General features: G+C 46.3%; 5 protein-coding genes across 6 annotated transcripts in view; 3 read left to right on the top strand and 2 right to left on the bottom strand.

Moving 5' to 3' along the window:
• The first annotated feature begins 540 nt into the window (after positions 1-540).
• LOC125959107 (protein croquemort-like) lies at positions 541-2,335 on the top strand. 2 transcript variants are annotated; one of them, XM_049691890.1, is made up of 4 exons: positions 541-1,052; positions 1,124-1,959; positions 2,025-2,115; positions 2,183-2,335. In XM_049691890.1, exons 1-4 carry the CDS (start codon positions 612-614, stop codon positions 2,333-2,335), a joined length of 1,521 nt encoding a protein of 506 aa, XP_049547847.1. In that variant the 5' UTR covers positions 541-611. The 2 variants fall into 2 exon arrangements, with proteins under 2 accessions (XP_049547847.1, XP_049547848.1); XM_049691891.1 differs by having other exon boundaries at positions 1,124-1,927; positions 2,183-2,315.
• Positions 2,336-2,687: 352 nt separating this feature from the next.
• LOC125959106 (venom dipeptidyl peptidase 4) lies at positions 2,688-5,574 on the bottom strand. Its single transcript, XM_049691889.1, has 6 exons — positions 5,210-5,574; positions 5,067-5,144; positions 4,938-4,990; positions 3,295-4,859; positions 2,992-3,197; positions 2,688-2,894 (listed from the first exon to the last, which is right to left on the bottom strand). Exons 1-6 carry the CDS (start codon positions 5,462-5,464, stop codon positions 2,805-2,807), a joined length of 2,247 nt encoding a protein of 748 aa, XP_049547846.1. The 5' UTR covers positions 5,465-5,574; the 3' UTR covers positions 2,688-2,804.
• A 5,422-nt stretch (positions 5,575-10,996) lies between these two features.
• LOC125959474 (uncharacterized) lies at positions 10,997-12,957 on the top strand. Its single transcript, XM_049692296.1, has 3 exons — positions 10,997-11,159; positions 11,235-12,542; positions 12,637-12,957. Exons 1-3 carry the CDS (start codon positions 11,097-11,099, stop codon positions 12,829-12,831), a joined length of 1,566 nt encoding a protein of 521 aa, XP_049548253.1. The 5' UTR covers positions 10,997-11,096; the 3' UTR covers positions 12,832-12,957.
• A 3,300-nt stretch (positions 12,958-16,257) lies between these two features.
• The window catches only part of LOC125959473 (uncharacterized), a 59,897-nt gene continuing 52,642 nt past the window's right edge, over positions 16,258-23,512 (bottom strand). Inside the window, exons 6-12 of the mRNA XM_049692295.1 lie at positions 21,170-21,954; positions 20,931-21,088; positions 20,726-20,847; positions 20,577-20,640; positions 19,617-19,796; positions 18,524-18,628; positions 16,258-18,461 (exon numbers count right to left, since the gene is read on the bottom strand). Of these exons, the coding sequence (XP_049548252.1) occupies positions 18,328-18,461; positions 18,524-18,628; positions 19,617-19,796; positions 20,577-20,640; positions 20,726-20,847; positions 20,931-21,088; positions 21,170-21,954 (1,548 nt within the window). The 3' untranslated portion in view covers positions 16,258-18,327. The remainder of the gene's footprint in view (positions 18,462-18,523; positions 18,629-19,616; positions 19,797-20,576; positions 20,641-20,725; positions 20,848-20,930; positions 21,089-21,169; positions 21,955-23,512) is intronic.
• On the top strand, positions 22,732-23,399 carry LOC125951654 (uncharacterized). The gene is made up of 2 exons (XM_049680618.1): positions 22,732-22,862; positions 22,940-23,399. Exons 1-2 carry the CDS (start codon positions 22,821-22,823, stop codon positions 23,321-23,323), a joined length of 426 nt encoding a protein of 141 aa, XP_049536575.1. The 5' UTR covers positions 22,732-22,820; the 3' UTR covers positions 23,324-23,399.

The raw sequence follows: 23,512 nt of genomic DNA, 5'->3' as shown, positions 1-23,512 counted from the left end.
CGGTGCGGGAGCTAAACGCCCCAATCCGCCCGATACCAAGCCGATAGTAAACCGATTAACCATTTGAACAATCCATTTACTATTGTCCTAGGGTCAGGATCGTCAATGCATCCGGTTAAGGTTTATGAATTGAGCTGACGCACGAATGTGTATTGATGGGAAATGTACGCCTGATAGCATTCGATTCCTAGTACAGAATTCTCACGATTACTTGCATCTTATACAAACATCTTATACAAGGCACAGTAGTAAGCTAATAGGAGGCCCCACTACGGGCAAATCACGGCCACTGGTGAAAGTCTTCATGCGCCAACGGCCATTCGGTTTCAAACCATTGTTACATTAATACCCTAACTCTCTAGTTTCGAGGTACCCTTATCCCCGTTGTAATGCAAGTCGATTGGCCGACGATGAAACGATTATCTTATCTTATCTTAATCCAACGCGTTTCATCACTCAATACATCGCAGCGCAACAACGGTACTAATTCTTTGAGCGCAACCAGAATCGCCCACCTGGCATTATCCTTCGCGCAGTCACCACGTGCACTATAGACCCACCCCGGACCAAGCAGTGGTTGGAAGGACAGTAGAACGTGCTGAATTGGCAGCATGGGCTGTTGCTCAAACCGTTCGCCCACCGCCAAGCGGTTGTGGGCAGTTGGTGGAGCAGTCGGAACGTGTGTGTTTGCGATCGCGCTCGGTTTCCTGTGGCCCGCATTGATATGGAGCATCGCCAAGCAAGAGTTTGTGTTGGAACCGGGCACCGAGGTGTATAAGAACTGGATCGATCCACCAATCGAAACGGAGCTTCAAATTTACCTGTGGAACTGGACGAATGCGCAGGACTACCGGCAGGGAGAGAATTACAAGCCTCATCTGGAGCAGCTGGGACCGTACACGTTCATCGAGATCCACGAGCGCGCCAATCTGGAGTGGAATGACAACTATACTTTAACGTTCCAACAGCGACGCATCTGGCAGCCCGTGCCAGAGAAAACGGTCGGGAACTATGAAACCGATCGTGTCGTCACAATCAACCCGGTGTTGGTGGTAACGTCATGAGACCATAGGAGGCTAAAGCGGGCCACTGAAACCACGTTCCATTCGCTCCGCTTTTGCAGACTGTCGGTTATGCGCTACGCAATGATCCATTGCTACCGTTTGTGGATGGAATAATCATGCTCAACAACCTCATCACCAGCCCCTTCTACGATGTGCCCGTCCGGGAGATGATCTTCGATGGTTACGATGATCCACTGCTTCGATCCCTGTTGCTGCTGTTAGAACAAATTCCTGAAGATCAGCGTCCATCGATCAAGCTGCCACCATACGATAAATTTGGCTGGTTTTACGGACGGAATGGTAGCGAAACGTACGACGGTACATTCCAGGTAGGCACCGGAGCGGACCACGTGCAAAACACTGGCGTAATGCGGCTCTGGAATGGCGCGAACCGCACCGAATACTATCCCGGTGCTTGTGGAACGATCCGTGGGACGACCGGTGAGGTGTGGCCACCGTTTGGCCGATTGCGAGGCACTCCACCGAACGTGACCGTGTTTGCACCGGATGTGTGCAGTTCGGTGACGCTGCAGTACCTGGACGAGGTGGAACGGTATGGAATTGCGGGACTGCGCTGGATCGGTAACGATCGTATGTTCGACAATGGGGTACACTACGAGGAAACCGCTTGCCAGTGTACGGCACCCGAAGAGGAGTGTCCCGTGCTCGACAACGGGGCGATGGATGTGTCGGAGTGCAAATTCGGTGCACCGGCCACGATCTCGTACCCGCACTTCTATCTGGCGAACGATAGCTATCATGCCGACATTACCGGCATGCAACCCGATCCGACCGAGCATCGGTTCGAGATGGAACTAGAACCATACACCGGTGTCCCGCTGAGCGTTAGGGCCCAGCTACAGGTCAACCTTCATACGCGAAACTACGGATTAACGTAAAACTGAGTCTAATCTAGTCGACAGCTCAGCTAACTATTGGTTCTTTTTGATGCCATTTTAGACTACTACAAGGCATACCCACGGTGATGTTACCCGTGCTTTGGTTCCGCCAAACGGCTGCCCTTACGGACGAGCTAGCCGATGACATCAAGGTTAGTTCCTCTAACATGCCGCGGAGTGACCATCTAGTCCATCCATTTCGATTCCCTCTTTTTACAGATCATTCTCATCCTACCGTATATCGGCGTGTATGTCGCGTACGGAATTGGTGCTATTGGTATTGTCGGTTTGATATTGGCAATCTACTTCTCCGTCACGCGCTGGAAGCTAGTACGGCCGGACGAGCTGCCGCCGAAGGAGATAGGCCAGTAACCCTCAATCGCAAGGGACGATTTCTAGTGCCCTAGGTTAAGCAATGCCCTTGCGAGTTGGCCTGCTCAATGAAAAGTGGATGGTACCACGTGGGTTGAAGTACGTAACGTATACGAATCGAATACAATGGTATCGAAGCTCGTTGATCTTATCAAAGGTATTATAATCACTTTGGTCGTCGTGGTGGGTTTATTGTACTACCACTTACTTTATCTGAGCGATGGGACACACCACGCATAGTGCTTAGTCATAGCATGGCAAAGAATAGATCGCAAAGGGAGCTTCTTGGACGAACAATCTTACCTTGTTCACATATTAGAGACTTACAGATACAATTCGGATTCAACATGGTGTCTGACACCCACAGATCGCTTGTTTTACTTGCTTGTATTCTGAAAGGCACGGTAGATCTTCATACAGCATGAAAACCGCGCATGTCACATGTTATCTAATACTGATAGCACACCTGTTAGGCGAAGCATTTGTCCCAGAATTGATCCATCGTATGATACAAGTGTCGCTGCACGCCGGACAGTGAGTGAGCCTCATCGGGGTAGGTCTGTCAGACAAGAAAGTATAAAAGACAAATGTCCTATACCGGATTCTTTCCTTCGACGGCATGATACAAACCATGCGGTACAATACAAGATACATACCATCTGGTCGAAATCGATGTCGTGATCCAACAATGCCCGCACGAAAACCATCGACTGCTGATAGTGCACATTGTCGTCGGCTGTACCGTGTATCAGCAGGAACAGGTGATTCTTCAGCTCGTCCGTAAAACCACTGATATCACTACGCACGTAACCGTTGGCATTGCTCGTGGGTACGCCCATGTAGCGCTCGGTATAAATGGAATCTGTTGGTCAGAGACAGGGAGTTATTGGGTATATTTTTAGTTTTGCTCTTCGGTTCGGTTGATCAGAGGGGACGGCCTTCCATGGACCCTTACTCACCATAGAACATCCACGAGGTAACGGGTGCGACCGAAATGCCACATCGGTACACCTGCTGGTGATCCTTTTCCAGCGTCATGGCAGTAGCATATCCACCGTAGCTGGAACCCCAGATTCCGGTGCGCTTCGCGTCGATGAACGCGTACCGCTCGTGCAGATAGTGTGCAACGGCAATCTGATCCTCCATCTCGTACGTACCGAGCCGGTTGTTGATGGAAAACAGAAAATCGTATCCTTGATTGCCCGTACCGCGACCATCGATCTGTGCGTAGATCGTCCGCTTCGTCGTGGCCATATAGTGGGAAAACCCAATGGCAAAGCTATCGGTCACACGTACCGAATCCGGCCCAGCGTACACGTTCACTATCATCGGGTATTTTTCTGCGTTAGGCGCGGTCGCATCGGCATCAAAATCAATGCCCGGTGGTAGGTAGAGCCGAACAGATGCCATAAATCCGTCTTCTCCAACCGGTACACGCAGGACGCGTACCTCCACCTTCTTGTACTCCTGCAGCTGGGCGCGCCGGTCGAGGTTCCATTCCCAATCGATCGGCTCAAAGCCCGGTTCGCTGGTAGTAGCGAAGATCTGCGTGTACGATGGTGTTGGTCCAGAGCAAGTGGCTGCCATGTAGCGCAGATCGTAGCTGAACGACACGCTTGCAAATGTACACGGTACACCTTCGTCGTCGGTCAGCGAGCAGGTGAGACATTCATCATCCCGGAACACGTGCCTATGATTAGGTGCATCAGCTGGGACAGCCGTGTAGTAGAGGGCTTGCGTTTGCTCATCATACCCATTGATCGAGGCGACGGTGTAACGCTCCGGAGTGCGCATTCTCGGGGCGTTCTGACCTACCACTTCGAGCACCGCCTTCCAGCCATTGTTTGCGCCCATCAGAAAACACCGTTCTCCTCCATCGCCATAACAGCGTGGTGTGTACAGATCGTACCAACCGTTTGGTCTATCAAAACGGATGGCTTCTACGCAGCTGCCATCGCTGGCACTACATTTCTGGAAGGTGGCCACGTTCTGCCTACGGTTGGTCCAGATTACACCAAGGACGCTCGCGGACGCCCAGTTCACCGTTCCCAGCACATGATCCGCGGTCACGAGTGCGACCGGTGCCGGCACGTTGACCCACGGAGTGTCCGCCGCTAGATTTTTGACCCGCAGATACACGGTCGGATTGGTAGTGTTGACTTTCGGGTAGCGTATGCGTAGCTCCTCCGGGTACTGACGCTCGGGATCGTCAGGGTTACCGTAGATGTGGTAGGAGAACTCCTTCACCTCCCGATCGTCAAAACTGGCCATGGCCAACCGTTGACCATCCGGCGAGAACCATAGCGTTGCGTCCGTACCAAACACTTCCTCCTCGTACACCCAGTCCGGGATGCCGTTGTAGATTACACCAGGAACACCATCTGTGGTGAGCAAGATTTCGGTGTTTTCGAGCAAGGCGGCACGGTAGTACACGTTATTGTCCTTGACATACGCCAGACTTTGCCCGGTTGGAGCAACAATACAGATGGACACTTCTTCCTGGTTGGCTACGTGAAGAGTAGTGCTGCAACAATTAAAACAAAGTCCATAGAAGGTGGCCTAATTCCGGTGATGGTATTAATGTACGGTCTAGCCTACATACCCTTGAACCGTGTCATAGATGGCATATTTGGATAGTGAGGAATGCCTAAAAACCTACCAAAGGGAAACGATACAAGGGAAAATCGTTCATCTTCAACCTGTACCAATAGGAAAACCACTCTACGCTTACCGTGCGGACGTCATACCGGATGAGCGCTTTGGTAAAATCTGGTTTGATCATTTGGACCGTGGCACCCGCCCATTGACTCTACACATAGAAGGGACTGGTTTAGTACGAACTACCAGTAGCCGAAATCCATCTTCAGTGCTTACCAAAGTATCTCCCGACAGCAGCACCGAGCTAGTACCGCTTTTAACATTGAACTTCACATAGTTTCCGGTCGACGACTCGCGGTACATCAACTCATCACCTGTCAACCAGGTACCATTGAAGCCACGTAAACCAAAACGGTTCGGGATGATTTCGTCGAATGTGAAGTCCTTCAGCTCCGATTGTCGGCCATCAAGCGGTGCAGCGAAACTTCCGCCAACCAGCAGGCAACAGCACACCACCGACAGCAGCAGCATCTTGAATAGCTTGTATCTTTACCACCCTACGCTCGCGCGCTTGTTTCGTCCCACGCGTTAAACGCAAAAACCGTCTTTTTGCAACCTTCCGCGACACCTTTTACAGTGGTCGCCAGCTTACAAGTGATGGAAGAAGGTTAGCTCTGGCTACACGTACCATGGTACAGGTGGTACAAACAACTGATAATGTAATCTGTCGTTACTATCTCTTGCCTGATGATAGGAGTTTTGCGCTTCATAATTGATACCATGTAATCGTACTGACAGTGGACTTATTGTGCGTCCGCGAAGAGAATTCGATTGATTGACAAACGATTACTGACCAGATAAAGTGATAAAACGAACAATCAAACCCAAAATACACAGCTTATGAGTTGTGTCTTCCGAGGTATATCGACTCTCTCTATTTCTCCGTTTATTTTTAATTTCTTCTGAAGATCAGCGCATCATGTCTAAAGAAGATATAAGGGGATCATCTGGAACTATAAATATTATAATATATAATATATAATATTAAAAATAATAATAGTGCTCGCACTAAAGTGAACTCCTTCAGTGGTAGACGAATATTTATCAAACACAAGACATGTTCATACCAATCCGTTACGTTAACAGTTTGCTCGCGTTTAAACAATCTGGCGGAAAAAAATGGAACAGTGCGACCGTGAAGACGTCTATGGTAACCTTCATTAGTACAACACTGCTGCTTCTCGATCTGATCGCAGTGTTTTTCTAAGACCCCCTGGTCTTTGCGTCCCTTCCAAGGATGTTGGCTGTTGCGTAGCTATGAATGATCGTTAATGGCACCATGGTCTAGTCCAAGTGGACCATGTAGCATGCTTTACAAGTTGATCAACATCAATCCTCTGCAGCAATAAATAGCTCTACCCCATCGCTAATCTTACTCAAAAGTTGGAGCCGATTAGAGTTAATGTAGAGAATTTCATTGAAATAATTATTGAATCGTAACGTCTAATACGCGGACTATGAAGTTCAGTTCATCGATTGGACAACAAGCAGTACTGTGATGCTGCTTTCCAACACAACGCTGCTCAAGAGCAGCCGTTCAATTTGTTCAAGTGATACTATAGTACCTCCCCAATCTGAGCTAGTGAGGACATCCAGTGCGAACAGGAGGGGTAGGGTGGAACACAATACAAAACAAGAGTGTCACTGGGTTGTCTTGTCTTTCGTCTCTCTTTATCCTACAAAAAGCATGATCAATATGTTTCTCTCAGTTACGTCCATGTTGGTGAGGCATCCTACCTTGCCAGTATCAGCGTCATACGCAGATCGTTTCGAAGTTGCCCCAAAATATGGTCTTATAAAATGGATGAGATAGCAGTATGTCGCCATTATTACCCAAATCTTCACCAGCTGCGGCAGTAAAGGTGTGAGTGCCATGGCAGACTGATCTCGTACGGTATCGGTACCAGCATTGTGATCGTTCTGATTTGTTCTAACTGTGTTTCAGATATTGCTACCGCGCTGTGCAGCTTCCCACATTAGTCTGTCGTTGACGCCCATCGCCAAAGGACCGTTTCGAAATGAAGTTCTACACGACCTGGACCACCGTGGTGGCCGTCTTGGCGATCGTTGTAAGTTGATAATCGTTACCAATCGATTCCCTTTTACCAATCCTAGCAAAAGATTTGTAATAACCGTTCACTACCTCCCAGCTGCCGGATGCTTCAGCTCAAATCGAAAATACGATTATCAGCAGACGCAGCGGCATCAGCTCTACGCTGAGCTCCTTCAATAACAACATTAAGAACAAAATCAACGAATATAATAGCAAGATCACCAGTCTTAAGAATGATATGACATCCTCGCTGTCGTCCGCATGGCAAACGGTCACTCCATTCCTAGTGGATGCGGACATCGGAGCAAATGCGGAGTTAGCATCCGATGTCCTTGATGCTGCTAGCAAGGTTCTCGTCACGGTCGAAAGCACTTTCATTGCATCCGCAAACACCGTATTCTCGTCAGTAAACTCCTGCTTGTCCAACAAGACCCAGGCCTCTATAAATACAACGTTCGTATCGCTCGCATCGTCTAACTCCCAAATGAGCGTAAAACTCAGCACCAGCAGCTCTTCGTATGCTAGCACCTGTCGCGGCAAATACGGCAACATTCCCAACGATTTGGTGAACCAAATAGCCGACCGAGTCCAGGAGTGTTTGAACAACGAAAACAACCAACAGAGCCGCATCAACTCCATCCTGAACAACTACCTGACGATGATACGTCAAAATTATCAAGGGTTGACCAACCACGTGCGCTACTGCTCCAGTCTCGGATCGGTTAACTCTCGGACCGAGGTTAAGAAACAGATAGCAGCCTGCTTCAAGGGAGTAAGTAGAATGTTATATGATGTACAGTTTTTCCGTTTTCTCTCTATTCAGCAACTTATTTTTCCCTACAGATCAGTATCTACGTCGGACCCATCTACAAGGCCACCCTCGACCAACAGTTCATCTTTGCCTCGGTCATGCTACAACTAGAGGCAGTCGCTTCAAATAATCGCGTTAAGGAATGCATTAACCAGGTCACCGAAACTTATAACGCCATGTCGGCAGCCTTCGGTCCAGTTATCGATGCTTGTCTATTAAATGGTCAATAGGAGCGTGTCAGCTCATTTATTGCGAGCTAATAAATGAAATACTATCGCCACTGGCACTAATCAAACATTCGGCTTTTGCTGTTCAATTTGAAAGAATCAATTGTGCGGTTGTTGTTGTTGTACTAGAACCAGCTAAAAGCGTCAAGTCTATCTGATCTAATTGTCTCGCGATCCTTCCTGTAATACTACAGAAAAGGGAAGCAGCTTCATTAGACGAATGATATTTCTTATCAACCGAGTTGGAACAGCCAAACTTTGAGTGCAATGGACCAAGCACTAGGCCCATCGCAAACTATGCGCGATTCGCTATGTGGAGCGATTCTGATATAGTTAATTGTATAGCGTACATTCCTTCATCAAATAACAGTCAAACAAAACGCTATATACAACCATTTTACAAAAATAAAGCAATCACACGACGCAATGACCCGATTTCATTGTAGACAGAATCCTGATATCAATGTCCTTCATTTTGAATTTTCCAAAACGAAAACGAGTCGTGCGGTCGTGCTGTACACTTCGCCATGCGCAACGCCTCGACCTAGCAACTGCGAGGGTCAGTGTATTGCCTTGAAATGTATCTGGAAATTCGGCTTTACTCAAGTGATTTTGCAGATTTCCAACATCGATAGACCTTGTGCTTGTTTAATTGGTACGCTACCCCCGCTGTTGCCGTTTCTGTTGGCAGTCGAAGGCATTTCCAAAACCTTTCATGACATGACACGTCTTGAACTACAACAAAAACGTATCATCGGTACTTATTTCCCGAAAATTATGTTGTCCTGTAAAAAAATCATTACAAAACCGTCGCAATGGTAACCGTAGCCGATGCGATGTAATTGAGATTAATAAAAAATCTCATTCAGAACAACAATAGTGACGATTACACGGCGACAGTTCCAATGTTTTCGCAGGTGTTTGCTGATAACGGGTTGCACGTTTCCCGCGGTAGTATTAGTACACGTTGTTGCTTTGTCAGCATTGAGTATTTTAGATTGATGAAAATTCATTTTTTTCCTCTGTTGTACAAGGTCAACACTAATGGCGTGGTTGTGTCGTGTGTATTGACAACAATAATCTAACAAAACATTTATAAACATTCATTTATAAATGTGACCTAAACACGAACTTACTATGAAAAAATTGATGAAACATAAAACTAGTTTAATGCCTTTGCGCATTCGTAAGGACAATCGGATTATTTCTATTCTATTCTTTTAAATGCAGTATCGCAAATAAACTTGCTTCGCTCATACAGCAGGATTATACAATTCGCTTGAGGTTTGGTACCACACCAATCGACCCTGAAGAGCATGATACATCAAAAAGCACCTTTAGATCTTTACTCCTAACGTCTGGGACGTTTAAAGCTAGCGATCGCTCAGAAATAAACAGAATTGACCAATAACAGCGAGGTAGTGTTTCATCAGGACAATTAAAAGCAAAACGTATCTGCAATGACTTGTCAACTCCAATAGCTCTGTTATTAACTAAGAGAGCATCGTTAGAATGTTTCGATACATCCAACATGTAGTTTAAATCGGCCATTGAGCAATTAACAATTTTTCACCTTTCGCAAAACATGCTTGATAATCAGAAACTGTAAACAGGAAAAGCTTTTAAAAACCAATTGCTTGAGCATTGCAGCTTGCTTTTCACCAAAAATTAAATCAACCATTCGATGAGAGCGGTATAGTAAAACTATCACTAAAAAGCAGCAAAGTATCCAATAAAACGGTTCATATTTAATCGGACTATTGAAAGTATTTTCAATACTTTGAACTTCACCCAAAAGTAAGGGATTACTTTCTCCACAGTATCTTAAAAGTATCTTGTTCTGCACATTGTGCATCCGCAATATCTGAGTTTCGCTATACTTAACGGTGACAAGTGAAACTCAAAGAGAATATGCTCGAAAAGAAGTCGCATTGTCGAATAGTTATTTGCAATCGAGTTTTAGAATCAATACGGCTAGTATGAAGCAGAAATGAAAATAAAATTACAAAGCCATACCATGCCAATCCCAAATATCATTCTTTTTTGTATGAAGTGATAGTGAGCAGCCATTTTTAATGTTGAAATAGTCTAAAACTGGCTTATCAAAAGGCCATGCAGATAAGGTATCAAAGTAACATTAGAACATGTAAAAGTTCTCTCAACGATGGCCAATTCGTGTACTGTAATCTTCAATAAGGCCGCATTCGCCCGATAGTTGTAAATTAAACAATCGCCAGTTCAATATCTACGCATCGCCATGGTTGTCGGTTGGTTTAAGGACAACAAGAAGGACAAAGGTGGATTGATGTCTACCACATGGCATTCTAGGACTTGTTTGTCTCGTTGTACGAAGGTCACGCATGACGTCAACATTATTATCTGGCAACTAGCGTTACAGGCTAGTTCATCAAGGCGATTAGACTCAAGCGCCCACAAGGAACAAACAACTTCTCAAGGATTTCGTTGTTTTCGAGAAACACTGCTGGAAAGATGATAAGGAGGGAGGGTGGGGGCGGGAGTGGTAAATTCGTAGAAGTTAAAAAATGTATTGAAGACAAGGGCATCGTCTTCCGATACGCCACGAGCCCGAATCCGGTACACCATGTTCGAATGTTTAAATATTTGAACGTCTGCCAACTGGTAGGTAAGATGTGTCCTCCAGTTTCTGTAGCAATGCCGCGGCGTGAGGAAGGATGAGGCAATCGGTGAGGTGCGGAGGCTGAGTGCTATAAGCGATGTTGTGACCGCGATGTTCACCAGATTGTACCAGATTTTGTAAATAGAAAATACATGCGACGTGTCTTTAGTGCTGGAACGGTAAACCCAGTGGACCATTTACCACGGCTAACGAGGGAGTGCGCTAGAGGTGTTTGAGACGAGAGGACGAGCCATACCGTCGGTGTAAAAAGGAAAAAGGCTTTTAAAGAAGCTATCACTACAGATTACAGTATAGTATCGAGCAGAGTTTGGTTAGGGCAACAATACCGAACTCGGAGCGTTCCAACGAAAAAAATGGGCCACAAGAAAGGAGTATTCTCTGCAGTCTTGCTGCTACCACTGCTGTTCAACCTTGGAGTAAGTTCATATAATTGGGATCCCGGGACACACGTGGTATTCACCCGTGGTCGAATTGCAATTTCTCTCTTCCAGGACGGCGCACCGGATCTTGGGCTCGGTGCCTTCGACTTCGACTATATTTCCAACCTCAATCCCAACATTGTGTCGGCTTCCAATGATCTCATCAACATCGCGAATGCCGAATTGCAAGGAGCCGTCGGAGGCTACGTGATTCCCAAATACCAAGGAATAACCAATTTGACATTTTCCGGCGAGGCATTAGTGTCCCTGGTTGGCAACATTACCGGACCCATCAACAATGTGATACGAAATATCTCCTACATCGGCGATAATAACCCAACGGCACCGTCCTGCATGTTCGCCAGTCTTAATGGAACCTTGGACAAAGCATATTCGTTCATTGACCAGGCTAATTCAACTCTCGTCAAAACCATTATAACGTCGACCTCCACCACGACCGGAAAATCTCTGATCTCTTTAGTGAGCCTGGTACAAAGTTCGCTCCAGACGATTAATGATCAGCTGGATGCCTTATATGTAGCAATTCAAGCGGTGGTAGCGTCAGGAGCCAACACAAAGGAAACCATAGAACCGTTCCTCCCCGTAGGAGTTCGAATTCAGTTGGCCGGCGCTATATCCATGCTGATGTCTGCGGAGCGTAATCTCAATACGTTAATCCGCACGATCCGTTCGAACTTTGAACAGGCCAACAATATCCTAAACAGCTACACCACGGACATGCAGAATGCCCAAATTTCGATCAACAACACGCAGCGTGATTACTATAACCAAGTCGCCAGTCGCATCTCGGCCTACCAGAGTAAAGTCACGAGCGACACCAGCTCTGTCACAACGGACATTACTAACATTATTCCAAATTTGAATCCGTTTGTCCAAAGCACTATCACGGACATGCGTACCGCTGGCCGGGCACTACAGACCGCGTTGGGTGCATACAGCATTTCATTACAAGGCTTTGCCAACACCTACAAGAGCGCGATTGCCACCCAGATTGCGCAAATTTTCACCGGTGCTGAATCGTTTGTGCAGGGCAATGTCCAACTTCTGACCCCAATATTTGATTCCAGTAGCTTTAAGCTTGCGGCCACTATGTCCAACGGAAGTTCGTATGCCTCTAACTGTAACGGCCGCTACGGAAGCAATATTCTCAACTTGGACAACAACATGCGCGACCAGCTGAACCGCTGCTTCAACGATTACGGCAACACCGGTTACACCGACTCATTCATCAGCGAGTACAACAACGTGATCCGCGAGCAGACACGTTTTGTGATGACGCGAGTTAATTTCTGTTTCAGTCTTGGCTCGACCAGCTCAGACGCCATTCGCAGGGCTGGAATCACAAAGTGTTTCACGCAGGTATGAGCTCTTCCCCGTGACCTCCTTCCTTCGGCTAATCTCTCACCCATCCTAACACGAATATCCCGGTTCCACGTATTTTTTAACATTACAGACTGTACAGCTCATAACTACTATTACAAAGGATGTCGAAGTAGCGTCAACATTGGTGGTGGCTGCCATCAACCTCGAGAGTTTGGCGACAGTACAGCGCATCGAGAGCTGCGGCGCCATCATGAACCACGGCTTGGTGGCAGCCGCCACTAGCCTCGATGCATTGTTGGCTGCGTGCCAGTCCACAAACCAGTAAACAGCATAATTTTAGCTATACTTCGATTGTTCACCGCTAGCTTGTATCACAAATAAATGATCGCTTCGGTAAACCAACACTGGAATGGCATCATTGCGGCTAATTTGCGAATCATCCATTGTTCTTTTCCGCTAATATACATCGAAATAATTATTGACATTCCTTTTAGTCACGATTGAAGTTGCTAAACAACTATGCTTGAACACGGTACTCACATTGATGTTACTATGTTTGCTTAGCTGCTTAACACGTCACACATATCAGTTCTGCCTGGTGCTGTGTTGCTATCGTTGCTACAGCATTCGTATTGTTCACTATTTGACTGGCCGAACCTATTTGAGATTATGTGGCACGTATTAGAATCGACGAGTGGTCTCCCCCTATGGATTGGGAGTTGCTAGTTTTTTTACATAAATGTCGATACTATGCTGAATCGTAATTGAGAGATATTGTTAATGTCTTCTCTGTTATATCGATTGATAAGCATGTCGCAGTTTCGCCTTTCTTGGCTTCTTTTTGAGTGAACAAATTTCCGTAATCTAATGTATTATCGCTTTAATGCAATCCTTGCGAAGATACTTGCATTTTTATATTTACTTTTTGTTGAGTATCGCTAAGCCCGATGAAATCAGCGTGTGCTGTATATGAAATGCGGTGACGAGTTACATATTCTCAAATATTTCTATTTCTATAATCTTTCATACATTCAAACAACAACGGATATGTTGGGGTGAAAAAAGTGTTGCGATGGACATTTAACATTGAATTTGATATGTTTAGTCGTTCAACGAATTTGGAAGAAACGGAGCAATAATAGGAAGTTATGGATGAAATTAAAACCCTCTTTCAAAGTCTGAAAACTCCCTGGAAGACTGGAAATTTCTTTGGAAACTTCCGTCATCTGAATTAAGATGATAAAGCCAAGCGTTTACCGTACACTCATCGATCAAGTGTTTGGTTGGATGATCACACGTGTGCGGTGGTATCGGCTGTCTGGGGTTCTACGTAAGGTGCAAAGAATGATCAGATTGTCCCGGGTACGTACTACATGATAGCTTTTTAAGTGTGGTCTAGATGATTCCTGAGCATATCGTATCAATTCTCTAGCTCAAGTGTAAACGCAGATGTGCGAGCGTTCGAATAGACAAGTTCTTTCAACCAAGCCCTGTTTTTTCATGGTCACCGTTTGTACGTCGCATTTCTGCACATAAAGACAGCGACATGCCGTCAGCCGTGAACTCGATGTGCCAAAGTTCTTTCTAGATGGTTTCCTTGGGCACAATCGAATGCACTGTGAAATCCACCGGTATGGGCGGGATGTTTTCGGTTCGAAAGCACTATAAAAACGCGACCCATCCGCTTCTTCAGGGTATGGTACGGTTTCGAAGAAATCATTCGTCGCTTCACCTCAACACAAGATGCAGTTCAAGAAAACGTTACTGCTCTGCGCACTGCTAGTCGCAGTAGTACAGGTAAGCTGGCCAGTTATTCGCCTCCAACGCAAGTGGACGTAACGAATGTCATCTTGTTCCATATAGGCCGAGCCACAACCGCAATCTATCCTTGGAGCTATCTCCACCTTTGCCCAACAAACGTTGGGTTCGCTATTTTCGGCAGTTAACACGATTGCTGGTGGATTGGCAGCCGGTACATCCGGTAATTTGACGGCAAACGGTAGTCTGGGACTTGGTGCAAGCATCGGTTCCATTGGCCTCGGTGGAACAGCCACCTTCAACTCGAACCTGCCCGTTCTGAATCTGTTGAACAATGTGGTCAACTCGACGGTGACCGCTGTAAACCAGGCTGCCACCAACATTCTATCAGCGACCGGATCGCTCCTGAATACGACGGCCGGAGTGCTTACAAACGCGCTCAATAATCTGCTCGGCGTAGTCAGTCCAAGCGTTGCCAACATTGGCACCGGCCTGTCTGGTTCTCCGACCACTACCAACGGTAACATTGTCACCAATGCGCTGAACAACGTGAATACGGCCGTCAATAACGCCATCACGCAGGCTTCGCAGTTGCTGGGTAATGGAACTGTGGCGACCGCCCTAGGCAGTCTACCAGCGACATTGAACGCCGATCTGGCCGCCGCCATTCAGGCCATCCAGAATGCCACGGCCAACCCTGGCACGGCCTCGACACTGCTCGGTGCACTCGGTCCTAACGGCATCAGCGCCATTGGTGTCTATCTGGCCGATGCAGCAAGTATGGTCTATACTGCGGCTAATCTTCCGCTTCAGCTGTACACGCAGGCCGCCGTCAATGCGACTCTAAATGCGAACGCCGCTGTCCCGTATACCGCTGCCGGTATTGCCGCCGTGAACTCGACCATCAATGGAGCGGTGGCTAACGCCAACAATGTCCTGAACAGTGCCGTCGGTTCGTTCAACAATCTGATTGCTAATGTCCAGCCAGCGACAGCTGCGGCCCTAATCAGCGCAACAGGAAACATCAACAGCGCGTTGAATCAGCTGAACAATGTGGTCAATCTGTTCGCCGGTACGACGAAACAGCGTGTGACGGCGGCCGTCTCACAGGCCCTTAACAATCTCACCAGCCTCGTCACGGATGTCCAAACCAGTCTGCAGCTGCTGAATAACATCACGCTGAATGCGGTCGTCGCAGCAAACGCCTCCATCTCCGCCAACGCTTCCGCCGTCATCCAGCCGATGGTTGCGAACCTTGCCAGCACCAATGCAACAATCGTTGCCTGCTCGAAGACATATCTACCGTTGGCCACACGCACCAACGTCTACTACACCACCGCCCTGGGATCATGCGTCGTGCAGGCAACTGCTGTGGCCGACATTTTGCTGGCCAACACGGTTGCTGTCGTGAACTCGGCCGTCTCGCGGCTTACCAGTACGACCAACTCTGTGAAATTCTGTCTGCAGCTGCTCATCCCAACCACGACCTGTACCAGTGCAACCGTACCGAACGCTCCCGCTTACATCAACAACGTGGCGCTTGATGTCGCCACCATCAAGGCAGGTGAGGTGGTCAATGTTGCCAACATCGCCAACCAGGTCGCCGCCTGTACGACTGGTACTGCCAACTCGGCGGCTGCCGATTTCGCTGCCATAGCCAGTGCCTACAATCAGTGCATAGCTTAGGAAAGCTTAGGAAGCACTGCGAATCTTACGATGCAAATGTCTGCCGTGTTTAACGACTTAAAGAGGCAATCAATAAAGGCAAATAAAAATTGCAATCGTTTTTTCAATACTTACCGGAGATGTCTCTACTAGCACATGGTACATTATTCTTTTTCAGAACCATTCCCCCCATCCATCCGTCGACCATCCGTACTCATCATCTCTTAGAAGCTGCCTGTGATCTGAAAGATGTGTTCTAAACTGCTAAAATTGAAAAAAAACGTTTGAACATATGGCTTAAGGGTTGGGCAGTTTCGGAATTGTATACCATTTTACCGTTTTGTCTTGTACTTTTGTAAGGGTGAATTGTATTTTTGTCAGCTTTTCATTTTGTAACATGTTTTCTTCTTCGGTTCGCTTTCATCGTACATTCGCATCTTCTCCTGACAAGTTCATCGATAATTGATTTTGAGGGCTTTCTTTGATACTGCATCGGAACTGATCCTCACTCTCGAATTACCAGTAAGCTTCTATAACCTGCTGCTGCTATCTCCACTTGGCTATGCATATAATCCTGACTCAGTGGCGCCGTAGCAGACAAGGAAAGGTAAATGCAGAATAGCAAAATATGTTCATTTATATATGTGTGTGAATGTGAGCGTGTGTGTATGTTTGTAGCTCCGCCTTTGCATATACCGATCGCTTTCAGACTCCCTATATCACATCATGCATCGTAAACCAGCAGAAAACTAATAATGATATGCATTGCCTTCACCACGGTCTTTCCCTAGATCGGTCCTAAGAGCAACTAAACGAATTGCGCCAAGTCTTCGGAAATGAAAAACGGATTTGGTCCACATCGGATTATGCCCCCCTCGCTTTCATATTGAGAACCTATTCGCTGGCGGTAAGCAGTAAACAGAAAGAGAAAAATTTTAAAGTTTGTAGACATTTTCCGCGCTTTCTATAGGACGTAGCAAAGCAACATTCAACAGCAACATACGAGCATCGTTCACCGCAGGGTATAATTCTAATCTTTGGCATAGCATTAGCTGTGTTTGCAAGGACAATAATCGCCGCCTAAAAATGCACACAAGTAAACGGGTGCGTAATGGTGACATTGATTTTGCCGATGATCCGGTGGTTCCTGGGTTGGTGTGCATCAACATGGTGCGATGCTAGAGTAACTGATTCAACAACACACGTGTCGTTTCAACACACCGGTTTATACATATCCGTTCCTAGACAATGCATATTGTCCTTAAAAAAACGGTTACCCTTTGCCCACTAAACATTCCTATGCTCAGCCGTGTAACACATTAAACGAATCAGCAAAAAGCTGCTTCCTTGGTGCGTGATTGCTCGATTTCTAACAAACGCTTGATGCTGATTGTATCTGTATTGGGCTCGGATGAAGGTGGAATCGCGGTGCGCTTTTTAATCTCCATCGCAGAAACTAGCTCATAAATGACCGGTGAAACCGGGCAGTGGTAATGATTACCACGCATCTCTCACCACCACTGTTCAGTCCACTTTACACATTTTCGGTTATCTTACAGTCTTACGTCTTTCCATCGATCAATTTTCATTTTTCTGCCATTGACATTCGCTTTAATTTATTTTCATCGCGGAACCCACTGGTTCCCATCTACCAGGTGCTAATTCTTCTGCCATTCTACAGATCACCCAGGTTTACTTAACCACTAGCATCATTATTTGATAGCTACTTCTGGTCATGTTTGCTAACTGTTTGTTTCCCTGTTCGTTTCAAGCGTGCAGTAAAGGAGAAGGTAAGATTCGGTGCATGTCATTCCTGTTCTGCACTACCGGACTTGGTCAGAACTGATTGATTCAGTGTCTTTTTATAGCTTGCTTATCATCGTACTGCTGGAATTTGTAATTGTATTCCTTCCACGACTGGTTCGTATATGCCGTTGACCGTCTAAACTGCAACGGCTGGCCGCCCATTGACCATTACGATGCGCCTGCTGTCTGGTCTTCCAAAGATTCCATTAGAAAGCTAGCCAGGTGCAAAGAAAAATGTTGCTCTGCCTTTAATGAGGTTCAGTAAACCGGGGACTAGTAGTGGAGTAATTTGTTATACCAGGACAAAGATTCTGATTCATTCTGTTGCTACAACGTCACAAATATTACGGGTAAAAATGGCAGGGAAAGCATGCAGATGGCGAAGATCAGCGCAGTGTCGAAACAGCTTAGCCAATACTTTAATTTCGAACCTTCTCTCATACCATTTTCCAATGGCTTTATGACGCTTGACACTGGCTCCAAGCATATGCCCTCTCTCTCTCACACAAGGCAATGCATTGACGATAAAGATGATGCGGGGAACAAATCGGATGATGGATGTGGACAACGATAAGGGTGTGTCTCTCTCTCTTTACAGTTCTGCCAGTTCCTTACTCTCTAGATCAAGGCGTTGCTTTCGTTTGTTGCGATAGCGCATGATGACCGCAAATACGATGCCATTAACAATAAATAGGGCCGCAATGACAAACGATGGAATAAGAATATCTATAACAAAAACGGAAGAAATTGATTAATGTATGTCGAACGCCAGAATTGTTGCCACTTACCATAGACCGTGTCTGCTTGGTTGTCCGACATTCTGTCGATCTCGCCGAATCTTCGCTTCTGTTCGTAGTGTGACACAAGTCCGCTACCTTCGGTTGTTCGTTTTTCTAAAAATACATTACCGGATAAGAGAAATGAAAAGACAAACTGCTAGTTTTACGCAAGGAGTCCGCTCCCCAGAAGACACTCGGTATGCTTGAACCGCAAGAAAGAACACCCAGCATAGAAGCACATCTGCACTATGTTTACCTTCAAGCTGTAGCTCCAGCAGTGCACTGAACAAGCCGATAGGAGCGATAAGGCTTAGTCAGAAGACTGAATAGCTGCTACCATCATGCGATCGCTATTGGTTCGTTAAGGCAACTGAGAGCTGGACTATCAATTTACCTTATCAAGCTAGCGATTGCAAGCATACCACAGCAAATTGATATGAACTCTGGTGCGCTCGTGTAATCTAGTCCATTATTCCAAAACGAATCATAAGTTTATTAGGGAGACGGTGCGTACATTTTGATCCCTAACTCATTGAAACAAAGCACTTTGCATGGTTGGACCTTACTGCATGTTTTTTAGTCGACAGAACAACTGTTGCTTCATTTGCCAGCACTGAGTGCCACTTTACATAATATTTCGGGAGCATATTGCTCAACATGCTTGTGCAACATCACGTGCCATTCACACGTGCAAACTCGAAATCATGGAGACATCGTTGAGCCACCACAACCATTAACATGGAGCTATTGCAGTAAACTATTATCAGGAAAATTCTTCACGCAGCGTACCATGCCGCTAATCGAAGGTATGGGATGGTAAGAAAGCAGCGGGTCATATCGCACTAGGCAGATGACGCACACGAATTCCCGTCGCGTACAATAAACAAACGCTGTCGCAACAAATCAGTCAATGTCTCCCGTTCTTTGAACTTTTTCGGCAACACCAAAACACATTTTTCACACGCGGACACACGACTTTTTTGTGCCGTGGCCACGCCGAGAAATCCACTGATGATGCCGACGACGGAATCGTGCACCGCGTGGCAGAGTCTGAGGCCGGAAGTGCATCGTGGGCAGCGGATGTTGTTTGATCAATACTTACCGACGCAGGGCGGAAGAGCGCGGTTCCACGCGTGTTTCGCGGTGCAGATGAGTTCACGAGATGATTCGCCCGTATCGGGGAAAACGTGCAGCGGATCACAAACGTACTTGGCCTTTTGCTCCGTCCGTCGAACCAATTTCATACGACCCGGCGTTGGTGATGGCGCCTCGCAGCCGAGCGCTAGAGCCGAGAAAAAACAGTTCAAAAATCTTTTAAAAAAATTCACTTCTTTTATCTCGGAAAAACCAAAACAACAGGATTTCCAGGGTTAAAGTCCAGAGTGCGTTAAACCGCAAAATTTTCTCTCTGCAACACCGATAATGCACACTAGCGCCATCTCTGGTTGAAATATTTCAATTCAATTTAAATGAGCCGTTTTAATAAAACGGTGAAATGGAAATATTTCCAATATTGACAAGGCCCGTTCTGGCTTTCAAGGACAGATTTTAGTACGGGATAAAGTCGAACGGAAATCGACCGACTCCAGAAGGACCCGCTGGACACTGCTCTGAGGACCTTCCGCCGCCCCATAGTCTCAAACTGCAGGCGTACCCTATTATCCTTAGTTCACACAGTTTATGTCCTGCCTTAATGCATTGTCCCATGCTGGGCACGCGTCCCGTAGTATCGACGTTGTAACACTAGCAAGCCAGACAGCCGGCACTCATACCTATTGGGTGCAGACCACAGCGCACCTAGGATTGTTCTGGACGAGCCGTCCTTTCTTTAGATATTCCCTTTGTTTTTTAAACAAATAATGTAAAAACCCATAATTATTTTAAGGATATACGCTCTGTCAGTTTAGCCTGGAGGGATAATCCACGTGATGAGGCTTTTATAAGAGAAAAAATGGTTTCTACACTAAACAAAGGTTCTCTTAGTTCGATAAAACTGTTTGCTTAACGTTAAAAAAGTGAAAGTAGATTCGCAAAAGAAATATAGAAATATATAGCCACTCACCCGTATAATGTAACAGTACTCCGCGTTTGGGATAAATTACTTTCGTTGTCGTTCTCACAGACACCTACGACATGAAATGTAAAAAAAATAGATCAACTTGATCATAACATCAACATAGGCTAACTGCCACCCAACAACTCTAAACCTACCTCAAGACGCTCCTGTATACTGACGATTTCTATCGGACGCGTGCTTTCCGTGCAGCTGTGGAACAGCGTGTGATTCGTGTTGAGGTCCACTACGTGAAGGTAGTCCCGGCACTCATCATCATCTTGCGGGATGACGGAAAGAGATAACATGTTCAAATCATAGGTAACGCATTGAAATCATTTACAAGCGTATTTGAACACTTACGACGAAGCGCTAGATCCAACACCGTCAGTTTTATTCTTTGATGCAACCCGGCATACAACGTCCACTGGCAGACACTATCTCCTATGTAGTACTTCGGATAGCCAGGCGTCATGAGGAAACCCTGGCGTAACGGACGTTTCAGCAGGGTTCGTTGGACGCTACAGCGTGAGGAACAAGAGATCATGAAAACCCAATACAATAACTTTACCGTAAATAGTTCTGGCCGCCCCGTTCATTACCTGGTATATTTTTTGTGAAATTTCATCGATCCCTTGCCGAATGGATGCGACTCGTACTCATCATCCTCCTCGTCGTCGTCAGCATCTTCATCATAGTTTTCCGGGGAAGGGATCGGATCCCAGCTTTCATCAAGCTCCTTTCGTACCGTTTCTTGAATGTTTCTAAATGTACCATTATCGAAGCGAAACTTATCCTGGTCATCATTGGTAGTTCGGTTAGGTTTGGCCTGTCCCGATAACAACTCGCTCGAATCTTCAAGTTCCGGCAGTACCAACCGATCTTCATCCCAATGGCCAAGGGTTGTATCAACTACGATCGGGTTCGCTGATGACGGATCAGCCGGCGGACTGTCTGTGACCGGATGTGATAGTAGTTCGACCGATACCGTCGCCATGGATGAAGTGTACGAGATGCTAGGCGTCAATCTAGTGGGTGTTATCAACCCAATGACGCTGAGATCGTCCGGTGACTGGGATTCCGATTCCGGAAGGACTTCGTTCTCGTAGATTTCGATATCCTTCGTTGGCGCCGGTAACACGACGATGTCTAGCGTTTCAGTCATTTCACTCCCATCGCTGGTGGTCGCAGTGTAGTTCACCCCTTGCCGGCCGTTTGCCGCCTCGGCTGACCTGTCGCGTTCCGCATCCGTATGCTCGACAATTGCATTCTCGTTATCATCCACCAGAACCTCGACGTCCTTTTTGAAGTAGTACTCGTTGCCAATCTGTTTGATGTCCTCGACCACATCTAGGTTGCTGGGTAGAATTTTGAGCACTCGAAAATCCTTGACCGAACGGAAGCGAAATGCAGCCAACCCAACCGGAACAGGTCGTAGTGTCACCCAAGTACATGCAACGAAATATCAGAAGATTCATTTGTTTTTGCGATATAAATGACGGCAAAAAGCTACTACGAAAAGGTGTCCCGCATTTTACTGGCTTTTGTACAATGCGGTCTGTACTGCTTTGTTCAGATGATTGAGATGCGAGGTTGAGATGGAATGGGACGGAACATCTTATTTATTACACCCAATTTTTCCAACCCATGGCATTGCTCTTCAGCACAATGTTTCTATTCTTTTAATGTGCCACTAACTTCATTACCTTTACTTAGCATGGTAAAATGAAGTAGATTTTGGGAAAATTGGGATTGGATGGACAACAAATGGCGTTTGCATGACCATCTCTAGATTGATTGAGACAAATTCATAAGACTAAAACGCGATTACCTTCCTTTCACACCAATAGCACTGCTTGGATATGTTGGTAAAACAAAAATTACTATACAAACATTTCAACGGAACACTAGTACATGCTTGTTGAAGGTAGTATAAGTTTCGATTTCTTTCTGGAAACTTCATCCGCAGGGTACATGAAATACGTTTCAAACTGTATTAGTAAAATGTGTGACCCCCCTTGGCCTAGCTAGGTGTACCCGCTACACAGAACCTCTGGCACGCGTGTATCACTGCAAACATGTGGCAACCACCTGTGTCAATCGCTTATCATCCGACCCTGGACGCTAGCAACAGCGGTCTGTGGAGTTGGCGAGTGGATAAAAATCGAATCTACTGGTTGGAGTTCATTGAGCCATCGTCAGTTATCCAGTGATCAGCGACGTCCGGACAGCGAAAACCCAAACCCAAGCACGATGAAACTTCTCGTACTCTCCGTAATGGTTTGCGCCCTTGTGGTAAGACACTTTGCACATACTCGCTCAAATGTAGCCGTTTGTCGAACTACACGATTACTGGTTTCGATTTCTTGCAGGCCGGCAGCTCTGCCCAGTCGCCCAGCATTGCCAAGATCCAAGATGCGCTGGGCGCTATCCTGGGGCAAATGTCTATCCTTCCCAATACCGTCAGACAAGTCATCGCCGGTGTAGACTCGCAGAATAACATCAACAAGGCCCTTGCTGCGATTACGGCCGTGAAAGCGCAATATCCAAACTTCAGCTCGACTTATACCTCGGCGTTTTCATCACAGAAGCGCACCAAATTTGACACTGCCGTTACTGACTTCAGAAGCGCCATTACCAACCTCGAATCTGCCTTACAAAAAGTGCCCGTTGATACAACTGCACTGACCAATACTGTATCGGCCGTTGAAGGGCAATTTATGAATCTTGCTACTGTTTTTTACACACAATCGTAAAAAGAGCATGTAATCGTATGAACTGCGGCAGGGAAACCTTTAAGCGAATGACAATAAAGAACCACCATTGACAAGACATGAATGAAATCGTTTTCATGCGGTTTTTTTTAAATAAAATACTTGAAATACTTTACGTATGATCATTTAGGAACTAAGCAAAGATGGTTAGTACCGATTGGATAAACGCAT

This window comes from Anopheles darlingi, chromosome 2 (genome assembly GCF_943734745.1).
Source record: "Anopheles darlingi chromosome 2, idAnoDarlMG_H_01, whole genome shotgun sequence".
Taxonomy (NCBI): domain Eukaryota; kingdom Metazoa; phylum Arthropoda; class Insecta; order Diptera; family Culicidae; genus Anopheles; species Anopheles darlingi.
This window is presented reverse-complemented; position numbering and strand designations above follow the sequence as displayed.

Coding starts and splice junctions, on each gene's coding strand:
- LOC125959107 (XM_049691890.1), top strand. CDS start 612: ATGGGCTGTTGCTCAAACCGTTCGCCCACCGCCAAGCGGTTGTGGGCA. Junction 1,053..1,123: donor CAATCAACCCGGTGTTGGTG/GTAACGTCATGA, acceptor CCGCTTTTGCAG/ACTGTCGGTTATGCGCTACG. Junction 1,960..2,024: donor ACGCGAAACTACGGATTAAC/GTAAAACTGAGT, acceptor ATGCCATTTTAG/ACTACTACAAGGCATACCCA.
- LOC125959106 (XM_049691889.1), bottom strand. CDS start 5,464: ATGCTGCTGCTGTCGGTGGTGTGCTGTTGCCTGCTGGTTGGCGGAAGT. Junction 4,860..4,937: donor ATCTATGACACGGTTCAAGG/GTATGTAGGCTA, acceptor TAATTGTTGCAG/CACTACTCTTCACGTAGCCA. Junction 2,895..2,991: donor ACATCGATTTCGACCAGATG/GTATGTATCTTG, acceptor CTTGTCTGACAG/ACCTACCCCGATGAGGCTCA.
- LOC125959474 (XM_049692296.1), top strand. CDS start 11,097: ATGGGCCACAAGAAAGGAGTATTCTCTGCAGTCTTGCTGCTACCACTG. Junction 11,160..11,234: donor CACTGCTGTTCAACCTTGGA/GTAAGTTCATAT, acceptor TCTCTCTTCCAG/GACGGCGCACCGGATCTTGG. Junction 12,543..12,636: donor TCACAAAGTGTTTCACGCAG/GTATGAGCTCTT, acceptor TTAACATTACAG/ACTGTACAGCTCATAACTAC.
- LOC125951654 (XM_049680618.1), top strand. CDS start 22,821: ATGAAACTTCTCGTACTCTCCGTAATGGTTTGCGCCCTTGTG. Junction 22,863..22,939: donor TAATGGTTTGCGCCCTTGTG/GTAAGACACTTT, acceptor GATTTCTTGCAG/GCCGGCAGCTCTGCCCAGTC.